Source organism: Penicillium lagena (genome assembly GCF_028827675.1).
Source record: "Penicillium lagena strain IBT 129212 chromosome Unknown utg000001l_segment0_segment0, whole genome shotgun sequence".
Lineage (NCBI taxonomy): Eukaryota > Fungi > Ascomycota > Eurotiomycetes > Eurotiales > Aspergillaceae > Penicillium > Penicillium lagena.
Genome location: NW_026623222.1, coordinates 1,045,056 through 1,061,176, shown reverse-complemented (window position 1 = coordinate 1,061,176; position 16,121 = coordinate 1,045,056). Strand labels below are relative to the sequence as shown.

The following is a 16,121-nucleotide window of genomic DNA, read 5'->3' as shown; positions in this document are numbered from 1 at the left end:
CGAATGGAGCAATTTATAATGAGGCAAGACTGGTTTCATTGAAGGGAAAGTTAATACTTAAACAGCTCGATAATCCCTCCAAAACAACGAGCGAGGCGCAGTCTGGTCAACTTCGAAGACAATGTAAAAAACGAACGTCCGATCTATCTACTTACCATAACCCAAGTCAAAAATGTTCAATTGCGAGAAGAAGCAACAAACTTGTAACAATGAAACCAAACAGCAGACAGAGAACAAATCGCCAAACACCCATCAATCAAAACTGGGGAACAGCAGACCGCCATTTGGGAATCATCATCATGTGCCAGTACCGAGTGCTGTAGTTTGCATTCTTTCGCTGTATTCGCTCGCGTCGGTCCCGCCGCTTTGTAGCTGAATTGGGCTGCTCCGGTTGATCCTTGTCTTCAATTGGATCCGTTGCAGGCTTGGGCATTTCTTTGTCATGGCGACGACGGCGACGGCGTCGGCGAACACGAGTAGAGCGATTGCCACCTGTTTCGTCTGCTCCAGTCATCGAGGTACAGGATTCTTTCAGGCTGGAATGAACCGACAGTTGACCTCTTCCGCTCTTGGTATCATAGCACAGGCTGGCGTTGCGAGATATCTTCTTGGCTCCAATCATCTCTTTGAGTCGCTCCACGGCTGCCGTGAGAGATCGGGTAGACGCGATGCTTTCAATCGGGGACCTGAGTGATCCATTCTGTGTTGTGACAGATTGGCTGCCATTTGGGCCAGGAGTGGGAACCCTGTTGGCGATTGCTGAAGACGCCGTGGTCGAGATAGGTACGCTGGGAACTGCTGCTGTCGTGTTGTCGGGATTCAGGCCAGGCACTTGAGAAACCACACCCAACTGCACTACCTCGTTAGACAAATGGGATGAGACGACACTTCCTGCCTCCGCATACACGGCCGGGGCTGAAATAATCTCAGAAGCAAGACCACCAGATGCGAGGCCAGTGGACTGAGTTTCACTGGCCTGTCCTCTGGACTGAGGAGGACCAGGAAGGAAGGTATTGGGTTTACAATCACCGGGTGGAACCCCCCCACCTTGGAGAGGCCACTGAAGATCTTGCATGGGAACAAAACACATGCTAGTCGTAGGATTTTGGAGCGTAGCAGGAAAAGGCGGCTGTCCAAGCACAGGCAGCCCTTTGGCGTACTTTAGCATTTCCATCGGAGGGTAACCCGGCGAGCCCCAGAAGGCGCCAGGACAACTCTTGTTACTACCCGCAGCAGAAGGAGGCGACTGGGCCGAGGGCGGCGACTGGACATCCGAGACGCGTTCCGAGAAACTCTGGTGCGTGGAGTCGACGCTGCTGGAACAGTGAGAACAGACCACCTCATATTCGCCCTCTCGCGGGATAAAAGTCAAGGACGCCGGCTGCAGACCCATACACATGTCTGGACTCAGGCCGACCTGGAGCCAGGATGGCAGCTCGTCCATCGGGATGAGAGGCGCCATCACACCACCGGGACGGAGGAGACAGAAGCGAGGGCGAGGATAGTAGCGGAATGGGGTAGTATAGTACGTCTGCATTGTGTCGAGCGAAAGTCGAGAGAAATAAAGATCAGATACGGACTAAACGGGTCCGAATATACGTGGAATGAGCGTCTTTCAGAAACGAAGGAACACCACCTGGGGTTGAGATGAAAGCAGATGGTGGGGAGAGAGAAGAAGAGAAAGTAAAACAAAGCTGATCTGCTATAGGTATGTACATTCAGGATTGCACCTTCCCTGTTCACATAAGGGAAGAGCGACCTCACACTGAGGCAAGCTAGCCCTAGTTGGCCTGAGGCAGATACGTGCCATTGCGGCAGCTGAACCCCAGGTCCGGGTTAAGCTTGGCTGTGGCATTCAGACAAATCACCGTAGGCTCAGCCATACTCTGAGGAATAACCTGGATGTTGTCAACGGCAAAGTTCCGGCACGATGTCTCAGTGTTGCATTCGATGATGATAGCCTCGGTGTGCTTCAAGTTGGGCAGGCCCTCATTATACCAGCAAGGATCCGACACGCATGAGCCATCGCCCGGTCGCCAGGTGTTGACTGTGCCCGTAAAGTCCGACCAGGTAAAGTCCTCCATCATGACAGATGAGTTGTTCGGCCGTCCCGAAGTGGAGCCGCCACCGAGCTGGGTCTCCGACGAGCCCTGGTTGGTGTAGGTCTGGGTCACGAAGATGGGGAAGGTGACATTGTATACGCGGATGTTCTTCCAGGTAATGTTCTTTGCCAAACCTTGTCCCCCTACCCAGGATTTGAAGCGTGCGGCATAGACGGCGTTGATCACAGTGTTGTCTTCAAATCGGATATTGGTGACATTTGCAGGCTCGGCTTGGTCTTCGCCCAGCGAGCCAATGCTCATGCCGTGGCTTTGATATCCGATAGTGTTCCTCTCAAAGACCACGTTGTGAGAACCCGACTGTACGGCGATGGCATCGTCGCCATTGTAGATGACGCTGTCCGAGATCCGGACATTGGTCGCGGTAACATCGAATCCATCTGTGTTGAAAGGAAAGGACCCAGTCGACTCGGCATCGATAAATGCATGGCTCACGGTGATATCGTCTCCCAATAGCTGCACGTTCCATGCAATCGGCTTGCGGGACTTGAAGTACTTGAGCGACCCGTGAGTAGTCTCGAAGCTCATCAGATGCGGACGGGCAGCGGTTCCAGTGCCATTGGTAGGGTTGGCATCCCACCATGCCTGGCCGTAAGAGTTGATCCAACCGCTGTTGACATTTGCAGAGCCAATATAGTCGATGCGTGGGCCGGCGAATTCAAACCAGTACAGACCGTCAGAGTACAAGGATCCAGAAGTATCATTCACAATGCGCTGGATGGCGGTGATACTCTGCGGGAGATGCAGATTGCCGTATACCTGAATCTCGACATTGCTCAGATTGACTGCGCGGACCGGCTGGAAGATGTTGTAGTCCACACCTTCCTGGAAGACAATGACCGAGTCAGACGCGCAATGAGCAAATGTCCGTGCCACGGCAGGAGAATCATCTGCCGAGCCATTGGAAGACGGTATTACGCAGCGACGAGACCGGTCTGGGGAGCGGTTAGGGTTTGGAGCCCCCAGAGCCAGCGAAGAGAAAAGCGCAAAAGCGGCTGTTTTCGAGATTAGCATTTTGATTTTGCAGCAGACTGGCTTTTCCCCGGTACTTACTCTCGTTCTTTATATTCGCGGCAGGGCAGAGTCCAGCAGCGCGCGCTTGTCCCCGGTAGAGCAATTGGCCTCGCCGATCAAGGAGAAACTTCCCCCACAGTGCGGAGACTCGCCCCTCGTGTGGATGGATTTATATTTCGGCGGATGAGCCCACCGGTGCCATTGGTGGAATTACCCCAGCGATCATTGATGCTTGGAATAACCCCAGGTCGGGGCCGGGACTTATACACTGAAATATAGCTCAATCAACTGCCGTAATACCTCAATGTCCATATTTGCTAGGCATAGACCAGAGGCGATCGGAAGAATGACGGAACCGGCCGGGGCTGCGATAAGGGCCGCCTTATCATCTCCGGATCTGTTGCCACTCCACCTCCCAAGCTTCAACAACAAACAAGCAATATGACATCCATCACAGACCCAGCCAACGCTGACCGCGACACCCCTAACATTCTCGCTTCCAGCGCAACCCTTCAGCTTGGCAGCTCGATCTTCATCGCGGCTCCTTCATCCAAAGTCTGGGCGGCCCTAACCGACACCTCGACCTGGCCATCATGGAACTCGTTCGTCCCGCGCGTCACGATCCGCTCGCAGCCCGACACACCCTCTGACAATGACCAAAACGATACCTCCACACTATCATCGGTCCTCCAACTTGGAACCAAGCTGACCTTCCACGTCCGCATGGACCCGACCTCCTCCAAACCCCAGCCAGCAACAGACGTTCACCTCGTCATCACCGAGTACGTCTCTCCGGATGCGGCCAAGGGAACTACGGGGCGCATCTGCTGGGCGTCGGACTTCGACGCACCGGGCACGATGAGTCCGTCCTTGTTGAAGGCGGAGCGAGTACACGAACTTAAGGATGTAGAGATTACAGAGGGAGAGAATGTCCTGCGCGGGACGGAGGTTAGAAACTGGGAGTGCCAGGTTGGGTGGCTTGTTTATATGGTCAAGTGGATGTATGGCAAACAGCTACATCACAACTTCGAGCTTTGGGTGCAGGATCTGAAGAACTATGTGGAGGGGCTGGATTCAGAGACTTAACAGGCCAATAGTAAATTATGACGCTACACAGAGAATTGAACAATATATTGATTATTATGTCATATCTATTATATATCGAACATGCTCTCCACCAACACCTTTTAAACAGGGTATCTCGACAAAAATAATAATGAAACAACAGGAGTGATATGTCTCCGAGAGAAATCAGGAATATATCAAGGTTAAATGCAAGAAACGTTGGATATATGTGACGAAAAAAAGAATGTAAAAAAAGTGGCATCAAGTCGAAGCAAGAATCAACCACTCCGTCGGCGCAATGCGCTGCGTCGTATCTTTGCACACGGCAGGCTGGATGATACGCTCGACAGCTCCCTTCCGGGGGACACGGCAACCGTTCGTGCCCGAGCGCGCAAACTCGATAATCTGCTGACCCTCGCGCGCCATCGCGAGACGCTGTAGGTTACTCGACCCGGGATATAGGAGCAGATCGCCCGTCGCAGCGGCCAGTAGCGTCGCAGCCAGAGAGAAAACATCCGAGGCCGGCGTTGGGGCAACGTCTCCAGAAGTCAGGGACGCGAGAGATAGCAGTTCCGGGGCCGTGAATGGCGGCGTAAATGCAGACATTGCTGTGCGAGAGGTCGTATCGCTCGGTGAAGGCGCAGCGTCCGTTGGGAGATCCAATGCGGACGAAAAGTCTGCGAACAACGGGTCATAGGGGAAGGTATTTTCATCTTCGGAGTCACTGTCCGAAGCGCTAGGGCGCAGAAGGATATTGTGCGGTTTGATATCGCCGTGCACAATGCCCGCAGTGTCATGGAGCCATCCCAATCCGCTAATCAATTTGCGGGCTAGATCCTGCCATGCGCCGAGTCCTTGGATGGGATTGAACATCGTCGCGGTGGTTTGCTTCTTCCGCGCCAGATCGGCCGTGTCTTCGATATAGGTCGACAGCGCGAGCGGAACGGCTGACATGACAAGGGCCTCGGACTCAGCGAGATAGCCGTGGAAGGGGACGACGTGGCGCTCGTAGCCCGTTGTGAGGTTGAGGCGCGTCAGAGTTAGGGATTCGGCTTGGAGCACGGGGCGTGCGTCGCGCCGCAGCGGTGCTTTCACGGCCAGTACCCGTCCCACGGCGGTGGGCGAGCTGGGCGGAGTGTAGGATGCAAGACTTGAGGTGATGCAGGGCTTTGATCGCGCTTTGTACACGATGCTCCAAGCTCCGCGGCCGAACTCGATGGGGCGGTCTTGGGCGTCGCGGCTGATTTCCACGTCGTCCGGGAACCGCAGCGGAGACCAGACTTTCGATCTGGCTAGCGGTTCTCCCTTGGCTTTAGCTGGAGCCTCAACAGGACTGGGAATTGACTGTTCTGCTGCACGGCGGTCTTTGACAGTCGGAGTCACCGGAGGCGTGAGACTCGGCGGCGTCGGAGTCGGCAATGGAAGTGCTTTGCCATCCTGGCTGGTCTGGACCGACAGCTGCACTGGCGAGTGTGCAGGCGTCATGTTGCTTGCACTGCGAGCGGTTTGTTCTCAAATTCGTGATGATGGAGATGATAGAGACTCGATCTATGAGAGAGAAAATGATCTGCGCGAAAAAGAAAATCACCGCAAGAGACAAGGATCAAGGGCCAACGCCAGTGAGATATCACTGATATCAACGACGCCACCGGCCGCAAGTACAATATTGCGCGATTCCAGCAATTCTCATAATCCCACGGTTTTGGCACTTGGTGGTGACGCGGTGGCGATGGATAGTAACCAAAGAACAAAGCAAGGCCAATTAGCCCCGGCAGGGAGAAATGACTCAGAAAGTTCACCGTGACTGATGATTAGCAGTCAGTAGTTCTTCGAGGGCAAGAAAGAAAAGAAACCAGAGCCGAGGGGGAAGGCTGGCCGTGACAGGGTGCGGCCGGGGGGACGGCAAATCAGGGCTAATTAAAGATTGACCAGCCAAAAAGAAAAAGAAAAAGCGGCTTAGAGGGATCAGCCGGGTCTCGACCGTAGCAAACGGAAAAAACTAATAATCATTTGGTACACTACTAACTAGAGCAGTGAGTGACAGAAAACCGGCGGGAGGGACCACCGCAAGCCCCAATGCGACGGTGGCATAGTGGGTTTGCAACCGGAAAAATGGGAAATTACATTTTTTTGCCCTGGCGTTCGCGCCGATCGCTTTGGGGTCCGCGTTTAGATTTGGGATTTAAATTTCACTTGTCGGCGATCTCATTTTAAATTAATTCATCGGTGTGGAGGCTGAGCCGCAGTCTGGCTGTGAACTATGTAGAGAGCGACTAACGGCCGCCAGTCGGGTTGAGGTTTATTCGTCGGTCTATGTAGCTCAGGGTATATCAACCCGTCCAATGCTTCGCCCTCGTGCTCGTCCCGGAGTTTTCACTCGGGCAGCTATAGGCGCCGCTGACGCAAGTAAGAAGTGCCCTCGATAGTTAGTGGGTCCCTTGCGGGTATCCGTGTTGGTTTCTGTTGTACATTATTATTGCGGTAGTATACAGTTCCATCTAATCATAATATACAAACCATACAAATGTCTGGTCAGTGCAATTTTTGGGCCGGTACAAAATCCCCTCCAGCCCGAAAGGCTGTCAACGTCCCGCCTAGCATCCGGCTCAGCTGCACCGTCGATACATTCGTCGCCGTCCGCTTGTACTCCACTATGATGTCCCACAGGACGCGAACTGGGAGAGACCGCAGCCGGCAAGTGCTCAGGTCGTAGTCCAAATTCTCTTGGTAGAGGGTATTTGGGTCTGCTGTATTGGAATCTTCCAATGCAATAGGGCCTGCTCCGGGTTTGAGCCGCTTGGTAGCGTACCGAGCAAGGCTCGGAATAGCCTTGACAAGGTCATTGATGGACCGATTGATGAAAATCAATGTCAGAAAGTCAGACAACGGCATGGCGCCGCGGTTGTTGGCGGCGAGTGTAAAGGATTCATAGATCCGGAGCAGATCATGCTGTTCCTCAGGTGGGAAGGAGTGGAGGTGTTGGATGATGGGTGGGTTCGGGTCCGCTTCAAAGTAAACGAGACATCGGGACTTCTCACGAGGATATTCCTCTTCTGGATCAATACGTAGCGGCTCAAATGGCCGCCGATCCCAGAGCAGGATGGAATCATCGAAATTGTTGGATTGCTCTGCCGCACGGTCGTCATCGATGCGTTGGAGGGCCGGATTCCGAAACTTTACCAGAGCCCGGCTCGTCTTCTCATTCAAGGCAGACTGAAGAGTTGCGATCTGGTCATCAAGCAACCTCAACTGCTCGTGACTCTGGGTGGGATTGGCCGCGGCGCGCGACAATGTGCGACTCAATTCGTCGAGCTCCAGGCCCATTTTCGCAATGACCTCGCGCGCATGTGCCTGTGAGTTTTCATGTTTTAGCCGACTGATAGCCGTGCTTGCAATTCGCTTGTGCTTTTGTTTGTCGGGTCCATCCTTCTTCTCAGCCTGTCGGCCTCGTGCAATGTCCTTCAAAATCTGTTTGTGGGAATCGACGAATAGTCGCGGAATATGAGGAAGAGGATTTTTGCCAGCCTCGGGGCTTTCGGGTGCCATCGATATGGCAACAGGTTCTCGACCGGCAGGAGTAGTTATCTCCTGTGCTGCGGTCCGCTCAGCCACCCGTTTCGCGCCGCGAGTAAGCACATCCCACCCCTTGATATTACACAACAACTCAGTATCGGAGTCGTAAGGGCTTGCGACCTCAAACGCGTGTAAAGCAACAGTATCTGTCAGAATAGACGTGCGCTTGCGATGGTGAACGGCCCGTGGTAGGACTGCCTGCATTTCTGAAACCGGCAGCGAAGCCAACACGCGCACGCTGCCGTACCTATGAAGTCCAGATTGTTGCATACAGCTCTCCATCAGATGGGACCACCAACGCGACGGGGTATAATGGTCCCTTTTGGAGACTGGAAGCGTCGGGCTGGCCAGAACGAGTAGTGTATCGTTCTTCGGTAACGAATCGGCATTATTTCCGCTCGGCGGCCCTTGCTCTGGCAGGTATCTTGTCATAATATCCTCCCAATTGTTCGTTTTATAAATATTCATGGACAGGAGTTCGTAGCATGGCTTGCTGTTGGCAAGGGGCCGGAGCATGGGGCCGAAATATTGGAGGGATGGCTCGATCAGAACATGACGACGAGGCTGAAGGAGGTCGTTGACTTTGGAAGACCACAAGCCGCAGCCGGGCCATAAGTCCAAAACGTCGACCGGAGCGTCCCTGCGAAGGAAGGGAGACAGGCGGTGGAGAATATCATCTGCCGATGCACATTCAGCGTTCCGGTTGCGAATCAAGATGCAGGTAACGACTTACCGCACAGCCCGTCGCTCACCAGCTGCGCCCTCGGCACGATGCGTCCCTTGTTCGACCAGACATGATCGTATAGGGTCTGTGTTATTGGGAAGCGCGCGATGGGCCTCAGGTTCGAGACTGGGGGGTCATTGCCGTGCAGCCATTGAGCTTGCTTAGCTTGGGAGTTGTCGAACGCAAGAGATAGAGAGGAACTTTTTATTTGATTAGTTATCGCAACAACAATCGGCATCCACCAGGCACCCACTTGACTTTGATCTTCCCTCCACTCTCTGACTGGCCCAACCCTCTACCAGCCGCCTCGATGCGGCTCATTCATCTACATCTGCTGCTGGTCGTCGCACCGCGGTGATCGCATCTTCTTGTTCGCCATGACGCACCCATCCGGCCCTGGCGCTGCCCCGCCTCAGAGCGTCGAGTCCATCACCAAAATCGCCCAGGACTACGAGTACAACTCATCCATTCCGCTGCGGTATTGGCTGAGGACAGCGGCGACGCTCGTTCGAGAGGTCAGAAATTACCCTCCATCTCCTTTGCGTTGGCCATCCACTGACTCGTCCGAAACACCTAGGCGGATATCTACGAGCGCGAGGGACGCGACGAGCAAGTCTATCTGCTGCTTTTTCGACATGCCCAGCTGGTCCTGGTCAACCTCTCCAGCCACCCCGACGCCAAAGATGACAAGACGCGCAGAGCCCTCGTGGAAGCCGAGAAGGAGGTGCAGAAAAACCTCGCCAAGCTAGAAGTCCTCAAGCCGCGGATCAACAAGCGATACGAACGCTACTCTCAGTTAATCAAGGAACGCCAGGCTCGAAAACAGTCTGCAGTACAGCAGCCCATTGCGGAACAGCGAGATGGGGTGCCCGATCCCGCCCTGGCTGGTGTAGTCGAACCTCTGGAAGCGGGGAAAAACAGAGACCTAGCTGTTCGTCTGGCGCAGTCGGAGATCCACCGCCGAGCCACAGTTCGACGCTCAAAGGAGCCGCCGGGCGATTTAGGGGACAACAAACGTGTCGCAGGGGTCTGGGGCGATTGGGAAGACGCCTTGAAAACGGACAGCCCGTCAGCGGATCGCGACTTGAGCCGGCGGATCCAGCACCTGAGGAACAATATCGATCACACATCAACTGATCATCGCCACCATGCCCAAGATTCATCTGCTGCCCGAGTGGCCTCGCCGTCCACGGCATATAAGTACCCCACGGTTCCACGGCAGAAGCCGCTCGAGCCGATTTCGGCAGGTCGCATTGCCATCCATGACAGGAATGCAGAGCGCCAGCCGCCACCAATTCTGCCTCCCAAAGAGCAGTTCGTTGAACCCAGCCGAGCATCTATTGTAGATGGATCACTGGAATCAAGCCCACCACTGCTTCCATCCAAGGTTTCACCAGTTCCGCTTGTCCCCCAGAAAGAACAACCTCCTGACGCCACAACCTCCGCACGACCCGACCTCGATCCTTCCAGCTACACTTTTAAACCCTCCGCGTATCTTGAGAACGGCACTCCTCTACGTTCGGTCTTCTTGCCGGCCGACCTCCGCTCCCGCTTCTTATCTGTGGCCTCCTCAAACACCCGCCGCAATCTAGAGACATGTGCCATTCTCTGTGGAACACTGGTCTCCAACGCTTTATTTATCTCAAAGCTCCTGATCCCGGAACAAACCTCCACCCCTGACACTTGTGAAACGGTCAACGAATCCGCCATCTTTGATTACTGCGACTCGGAGGACCTGATGGTGCTCGGCTGGATTCACACACACCCGTCACAGACATGCTTCATGAGCTCGCGTGACCTCCATACCCACTGCGGCTACCAGGTGATGCTACCGGAGAGCATCGCCATCGTATGTGCGCCAAGCAAGGACCCGAGCTGGGGCGTGTTCCGGCTCACTGATCCACCGGGCCTGAAGACGGTGCTGAACTGCACTCAAACTGGACTTTTCCACCCGCATGCCCAGGAGAACATCTATACCGGTGCGCTGAGACCCGGTCATGTTGTCGAAGCGAACGGACTCGAATTCGAGACTGTGGATCTGCGTCCTGCCTCGCAACGTTGATTACTCTTATGTTCTACGGTATCAATATAAGTACCCCCAAAAACCTGTGTAATTCCAATGCAGTCTGCCTAGATTGGCCATTATCAAATTCCCCGAAATCTCTCTAATCTCTTACTCCTCCGGCCGCGCACGCGAACGAGACCGTTTAACGGATTGTGACCGCCTTACAGCCCCAGACCCTGTACTAGCCCGTGCCTTCCGCGAAGGTGTAGGTGATCTTCGCTTCTTTCGGCCACCAGGTATTGTCGTCGTGCTCTGTGTGGCCCGTCGATCGGCCCTTCGCCACTGCGAACCGCCCTTGCTCTGGGCGTCGTCATCGCGGTCCTGGTTGACGAGGTTGCCCAGATTGGAGCGAGTGGACCGGGAGGACATGGCTGATTGCCGTAGATATTCTGTATGTTGGGTTTGTGGTGGTATGTTGCTGCGATTCTGGAGACACATGTTTTGGGTTTCATTCATATCGGTCTGTATGTTGCCACGGGCTCATGATTGCGTTATTAGATGGCAAATCGGAAAACGGACAGGTCTTCCGTGCAATACACATGATTCAGATCTAACTAAACTTGAATATCACCCGTTTGGTCTAAAAGCCTGGAGAACCACGACACTGCCGCGTGTCTCGTGGTGCACTGGGTGCCCGCATCCGCGTTGGTAGTATAGATTCGATGTCAGGATATCCAGTCAGAATACTATTCTGAGCTCGGGAAAGTATCATGCTGACCATTCCTTGTGCAACAACAGTCATGCCATTGCCTCAATAATCATAATCCTAGCTTGTATGAGTTTGTTGTGAAGAAAATCCATTGTAAGTTTGGGTTGCACCCGGCAATGCTGACCCGCCCCACATGATAAGCGCGTATCGGCGAACCAGCCAACTTTCGTTGGCCTCTTCTTCACTCTGTATTCCTCCGTTTACTACCTGAACCCTTCAATTGACTTGTCCCTGTCCGCATGTCGTCTTCATCACAGGGAGACATAACCTCCTCCGACTCCCCTCCCACCTCCACTCCACGCTCCAGATCCCGCACGCCCCAAAGACGAAACAATAATTCCTCCGCCTCCTCATACAACTCCGCCGCATCCTACTTCTCGTATCCCGTCTCGCACGTCGTCTCAGGCCTCTACCGCCGTCTGACGGACCCAAGCATAGCCGCCATGCCCTCCTCCTCACCATGGTCGACGGCCTCCTCGTCCTCGGAAATATTCACTCCGCGCCGAACAGCCTCCCCCTTCCAGCCCCCGCCACTCACACCACTCACTCTCACCGTGCCCACGGGCTCCGACCTGCTCCAGCAACAGCTGCTCACCCGCGCCCTCGCCGAGGAAATCCGCCTGCTCGTCCCCGCGCGCCTCCAGCTCGCCGACAACTGGCGTCTTGCCTACAGCCTTGACCGCGACGGCGCATCCCTGGCAACCCTGTACGACAACTGCGAGCGATTCTCGCACCGCAGCCCGCGGGCGGGCTACGTGCTCGTCGTCCGCGACGCCTCCCCCGCCGGCGCAGTTTTCGGCGCCTACATGACCGACGCCCCGCACCCGAACTCTCAGTTCTTCGGCACGGGCGAGTGCTTTCTCTGGCGGGCGAGCGTGCTCCCGCCGCCCTCGACCATGCCTCTTTCCTTTACCGGCGACGGGCCCCAGTCGGAGGAAGATTTCGAGCGCTTTGGTCTTCCACCCCCGCCCTCAGCGGATACTACCAACGCTGGAAGATGGAGTACCCTGCGCAATGATCCCAAATCGAAGTCTCCCGCCCGCTCGGACTCGCCTGCTCACAATCTCAATATGAATATCAAGACCAACCTCGCGGCGGCGAGTGGTGGTGCTCTCGCCCCGCCGTCTCCGTCCTCTATCACCGCTCCCTCGCGCAGCAGCGGCGCCAGCACCCCGGAACGGATCCGCTTCAAGGCCTTCCCGTACAGTGGCGTGAACGACTACATGATGTTTTGCGAGACCGGGTTTCTGAGTCTGGGTGGCGGGTAAGTAACAATTCTTCCATCCATGGTTATTCGTTTCCATATTTTGCTCACGGGTTCAATTATCAGGGATGGCCGCTACGGGCTATGGGTGGACTCCAGCCTGGAAAAGGGCGTCAGCGCCCACTGCCAAACTTTCGGCAACGAGCCGCTCTCCGATGAAGGCGACAAGTTCGATATCCTCGGCGTTGAGGTGTGGTATGTTGGGTCGTAAATGCACTGCGTATATACTGCTGGTGCAGATGTATACATATCGGAGGACGGAGAAGGTGAACAGCGCATATAGGGGATGGCACAAAGGGAAAGGAAAGAAACAAGCAAAGGAAAAACACACGTGACAAGAAAAAAAGAAGGCAAGAAAGACCACAATAATTGGATGTGACTGTGCATTGGGCTTGTATGGTGAACCTGGATCTTCATCTACGGAGTGGAGGAAAAGGGAAAGAAAAATCGGGTTGGCTGCATTTCCTTCGAATACCCGGACAGCGGTGCGATGCTGGATCTTCTCTATCGCTGTCCTGCCTTCTGTCTGCGTTCGATTGTTGGCTGGTTTAGCGTTCGTTCCTCATGGAGGCGATGGCGATATATATCGCGAGATTAGGAGATGCCCAGTGGATGAATATGACAACCACTTAGAATGGGAAGTCAATAATAACAATACTGTACCTATAAAGAAGACGTTGAGATAGCACTCCCGCATAGCGTCTATATCTAAAGGTCTATCTAAAGGCAAGTTAAGTCAGAGACATGATTGATTGATTGATTGATCGATCGACGTTGATCTGTCCTGGATACTACCTAAGCTATCTAAGCGACTATCTCATCGTCTCCTGCATCAGTTCCTCGCTCCAAAGCGCGCAACGAATTAACGGGAAGAAGATGTAGCAAAAAGGCCAAGGGGATCCGAAATAGATACAGAAAGGAAGCAAAAAAACAGCAGGGGGTATGGGAATAATGGTACAAAATTCAAAGAGAAATAAAGTAAGAGTTCAACGAAGGAGAAGATTAGTACGGGGAGTTGACGATGTCATTCCTGCCGAGACGGCTACCCCATCGACCACCGGTGCTGCGCCGGCTGGGTGTCACAGGTCCCGCGATGCTCTCGCGCGTGGGCTTCTGGAAGCTGCGTTTGGCGACCATGTTGACCTCGTTGGGAAGAGCAACAATGACATTCTTGTCTGAGCCAAAGCGGAAGTTGTCGGCCATGACGTTCTCCTCGTAGCGTTTGATAGTGTAGGGATCCTTGCGGCCAGCCAAGACCTTCTTCAGGCTCCAGGTGATGATGAAGGGGCCCGTGGCGGTGATGATGGAGGTCTCTTCGCTCTCGACACCGGTGTTGAAGCGGGCAGGGGTAAAGCTGAGGGGCTGCTTGGTCTCATGCTGGAACTGTGCGACATGTGCGGGCTGCAAGCCCAGGCGACGGGGCTGGGGCTTTGCGTCCTTGGCGAATGACTTCTCGAACCCGAGCTTGCCTTCGTTCTTACCGTCCTTTTGCAGCGAATCAATGAGAAGGAGATAGGTGCGGCATGTGGCCAGCACCCAGCGTCCATCAGCAGAGACATCAAGGCCAATAATCGGCTCGCCCAGCGCAGGAATGTGTGTCTTTGCGTTGATGCCTAGTCGATCGAACATACGGATGTCACCCTTGTTCGATGCGACGGCAAGGTAGCCCTTCTCGGTGGTGGCCATGGCCGAGAAGTCGTTCTTGCTGACGTATTGTTTGAGGTCGGCATCGACAAGCTTGTTACCAGATACACGAGGGTCGATCCGATAGAGGGCATTCTTGGATGCACCTACAAAAGGCTGCGCAGATGTCATTTGGGAAAATTTCTGTTAAGATAGTTAGTCAATATATCTTTCGAACATGGAAAAGACAACTCACGTTTTCTGGAGCGAAAGTCTCTACGGGAATATCATCGTGGACCTTCCACTCGTCCACAATTTTTCCGTATTCGAGATCCATCCGGTACAGCGAGTTCGGATCGTCCCCGTTCTGCAGCACCATGTTGCTATCCTCCGCATGCAGCATGACCTTTTTGGGACTGAAGAGCTTGCCATTGGGAGTTTGGACCTTTGAGATGTTTGTAGAGAACTCGAGGTTGTTGTTGGGTGTATGCTTGAAGACGCCAATCTTCGATCCTCGAACGACAAAAGATCGGTCGTGCTTGTAGCCCACTGCCAGCTGAGAGTTGACATTCCCGTCTGCATCACGGGTAATGACATCTTCCTCTTCTTCATCGGAGTCGTAGTGCTCGCTGCGCTGGCCGTCATCCTGATCACTTTCGTCTTCCTCCTCGGCTTCCTCCTCCTCTTCCTCATCTGGCTGGTCATCCGCATCTTCCATGGTGAGGTCCTGGAAGGCATCCAACACGTATTCTTGATCCTTCTCCTTGACCTTGTTCCACTTAATCTCATTGAGTTGTTCCCAGAGCGCCTGCATCAGGCCTTCCTGGAACCGTTCTTCAGAGTTCTGGTCCCTGAATCGTAGCAGCCACGAGTAGGCTGAGCCATCTTCGCCATAGTGGTTGAAGATGAACGAGAGGTACTCAAAATTGAAGACGGGGTTGATGTCTGCCACGACTGCTTGGCCCAACCACTCCTTGTCCTTACCGCTGATCTGCATCCAGTACTGCCAGGTACCAATTTCAGACACAGTTGCGGTGATTTCGGGCTCCTGTAGCACAAAGGTTCCTGTTGCGAAATCATAAAGATGTAGCTCAGCTTTCTCCTTGCTAAGAATTTCCTTGGCCTCAGGCTGAGATGCAGCGGCCGGAGCAGTCGTTGGCTCCTCATCCGCCGCGGGTGTCTTGATCTGGCCCTTGGACTGAGCATACTTCACATCGCGCGCCATTGCCGCGGCGGAATCGGCAGAGGTTAAAGAATGCGCGCGAGACTTCGTGGTCGGGGACGAGACTGGGCTCGCAGACGGGATCAGCTTCTCCTCACCGAATGAGAATTCCTGTAGCTCCTCTTCCGTGGCCTTCTGGGCGCTGCGACGGAATTTGCGCTCGTATTGGCACTGAAGGGCGGCCAGCTCAAAAGTAGCGACTTTGTCTGAAGGGACCGAAGGGTCGCAAATAAACTCGAAGAGGTCGCCGACGTCACCGCTCAAATCATCCCACGCCAGAATCTTTACCGATCCGTCACGAACCTCCGAGCGAAAGTGCAAGGTTTGGTCGAGCAAGAAAATCTTCTCGTCCTTGTCTAAGCTGTCGGCACCACCCTCCTCGGCCTCGTCATCGGCGAGTTCTTCCTCACCTTCCTCGTAGGCTCGCTGGATGACCAGCTGGTACTGGAACTCCTGACCGGTGCGGCGGATTGTAGCCGCGGCGTCCTTGAAGATGAGCTCAGAGTAACCCTTGGGCGACAACGGTCGGACAAGGTAAAGCTGCCCTTGTGGGATTTCGATGATCGACTCTTTGGAAGTATCGCCGAATATGAATTTGCTCACTGTTAGAGAGGACAGATATTAGTTCCCGGCTAGTGATAAAACAGGTAGGGGTTGGTATGGAGGGGCTTGGGTTTGGCGGGGCATTCAACAGCGCGTTACTTACCGTTGCGGAGCATAAACATGGTGGCGAGGGGTAGTT

At 54.2% G+C, this 16,121-nt stretch overlaps 9 protein-coding genes across 9 annotated transcripts; 3 read left to right on the top strand and 6 right to left on the bottom strand.

Annotated features, from left to right (window-relative positions):
* Positions 1–256: 256 nt before the first annotated feature.
* Positions 257–1,537, bottom strand: N7510_000467 (uncharacterized protein; the record flags this gene model as incomplete). The annotated part of the gene is made up of 1 exon (XM_056972397.1): positions 257–1,537. One exon carries the CDS (start codon positions 1,535–1,537, stop codon positions 257–259), a length of 1,281 nt encoding a protein of 426 aa, XP_056837514.1.
* A 244-nt stretch (positions 1,538–1,781) lies between these two features.
* pgxC (putative extracellular exo-polygalacturonase) lies at positions 1,782–3,134 on the bottom strand (the record flags this gene model as incomplete). The annotated part of the gene is made up of 1 exon (XM_056972396.1): positions 1,782–3,134. The coding sequence occupies one exon, from the start codon at positions 3,132–3,134 to the stop codon at positions 1,782–1,784; it is 1,353 nt and encodes a 450-aa protein (XP_056837513.1).
* A 441-nt stretch (positions 3,135–3,575) lies between these two features.
* On the top strand, positions 3,576–4,220 carry N7510_000465 (SRPBCC domain-containing protein; the record flags this gene model as incomplete). The annotated part of the gene is made up of 1 exon (XM_056972395.1): positions 3,576–4,220. One exon carries the CDS (start codon positions 3,576–3,578, stop codon positions 4,218–4,220), a length of 645 nt encoding a protein of 214 aa, XP_056837512.1.
* Positions 4,221–4,460: 240 nt separating this feature from the next.
* Positions 4,461–5,684, bottom strand: N7510_000464 (protein kinase domain-containing protein; the record flags this gene model as incomplete). Its single annotated transcript, XM_056972394.1, has 1 exon — positions 4,461–5,684. One exon carries the CDS (start codon positions 5,682–5,684, stop codon positions 4,461–4,463), a length of 1,224 nt encoding a protein of 407 aa, XP_056837511.1.
* Positions 5,685–6,731: 1,047 nt separating this feature from the next.
* On the bottom strand, positions 6,732–8,288 carry N7510_000463 (uncharacterized protein; the record flags this gene model as incomplete). Its single annotated transcript, XM_056972393.1, has 1 exon — positions 6,732–8,288. The coding sequence occupies one exon, from the start codon at positions 8,286–8,288 to the stop codon at positions 6,732–6,734; it is 1,557 nt and encodes a 518-aa protein (XP_056837510.1).
* A 585-nt stretch (positions 8,289–8,873) lies between these two features.
* Positions 8,874–10,558, top strand: N7510_000462 (putative endosome-associated ubiquitin isopeptidase (AmsH); the record flags this gene model as incomplete). Its single annotated transcript, XM_056972392.1, has 2 exons — positions 8,874–9,011; positions 9,074–10,558. 2 exons carry the CDS (start codon positions 8,874–8,876, stop codon positions 10,556–10,558), a joined length of 1,623 nt encoding a protein of 540 aa, XP_056837509.1.
* A 111-nt stretch (positions 10,559–10,669) lies between these two features.
* Positions 10,670–10,930, bottom strand: N7510_000461 (uncharacterized protein; the record flags this gene model as incomplete). Its single annotated transcript, XM_056972391.1, has 1 exon — positions 10,670–10,930. One exon carries the CDS (start codon positions 10,928–10,930, stop codon positions 10,670–10,672), a length of 261 nt encoding a protein of 86 aa, XP_056837508.1.
* A 579-nt stretch (positions 10,931–11,509) lies between these two features.
* On the top strand, positions 11,510–12,745 carry N7510_000460 (putative oxidative stress response protein Oxr1; the record flags this gene model as incomplete). Its single annotated transcript, XM_056972390.1, has 2 exons — positions 11,510–12,534; positions 12,601–12,745. 2 exons carry the CDS (start codon positions 11,510–11,512, stop codon positions 12,743–12,745), a joined length of 1,170 nt encoding a protein of 389 aa, XP_056837507.1.
* A 791-nt stretch (positions 12,746–13,536) lies between these two features.
* N7510_000459 (uncharacterized protein) lies at positions 13,537–16,104 on the bottom strand (the record flags this gene model as incomplete). Its single annotated transcript, XM_056972389.1, has 3 exons — positions 13,537–14,361; positions 14,414–15,981; positions 16,086–16,104. The coding sequence occupies 3 exons, from the start codon at positions 16,102–16,104 to the stop codon at positions 13,537–13,539; spliced, it is 2,412 nt and encodes an 803-aa protein (XP_056837506.1).
* Positions 16,105–16,121: the final 17 nt, after the last annotated feature.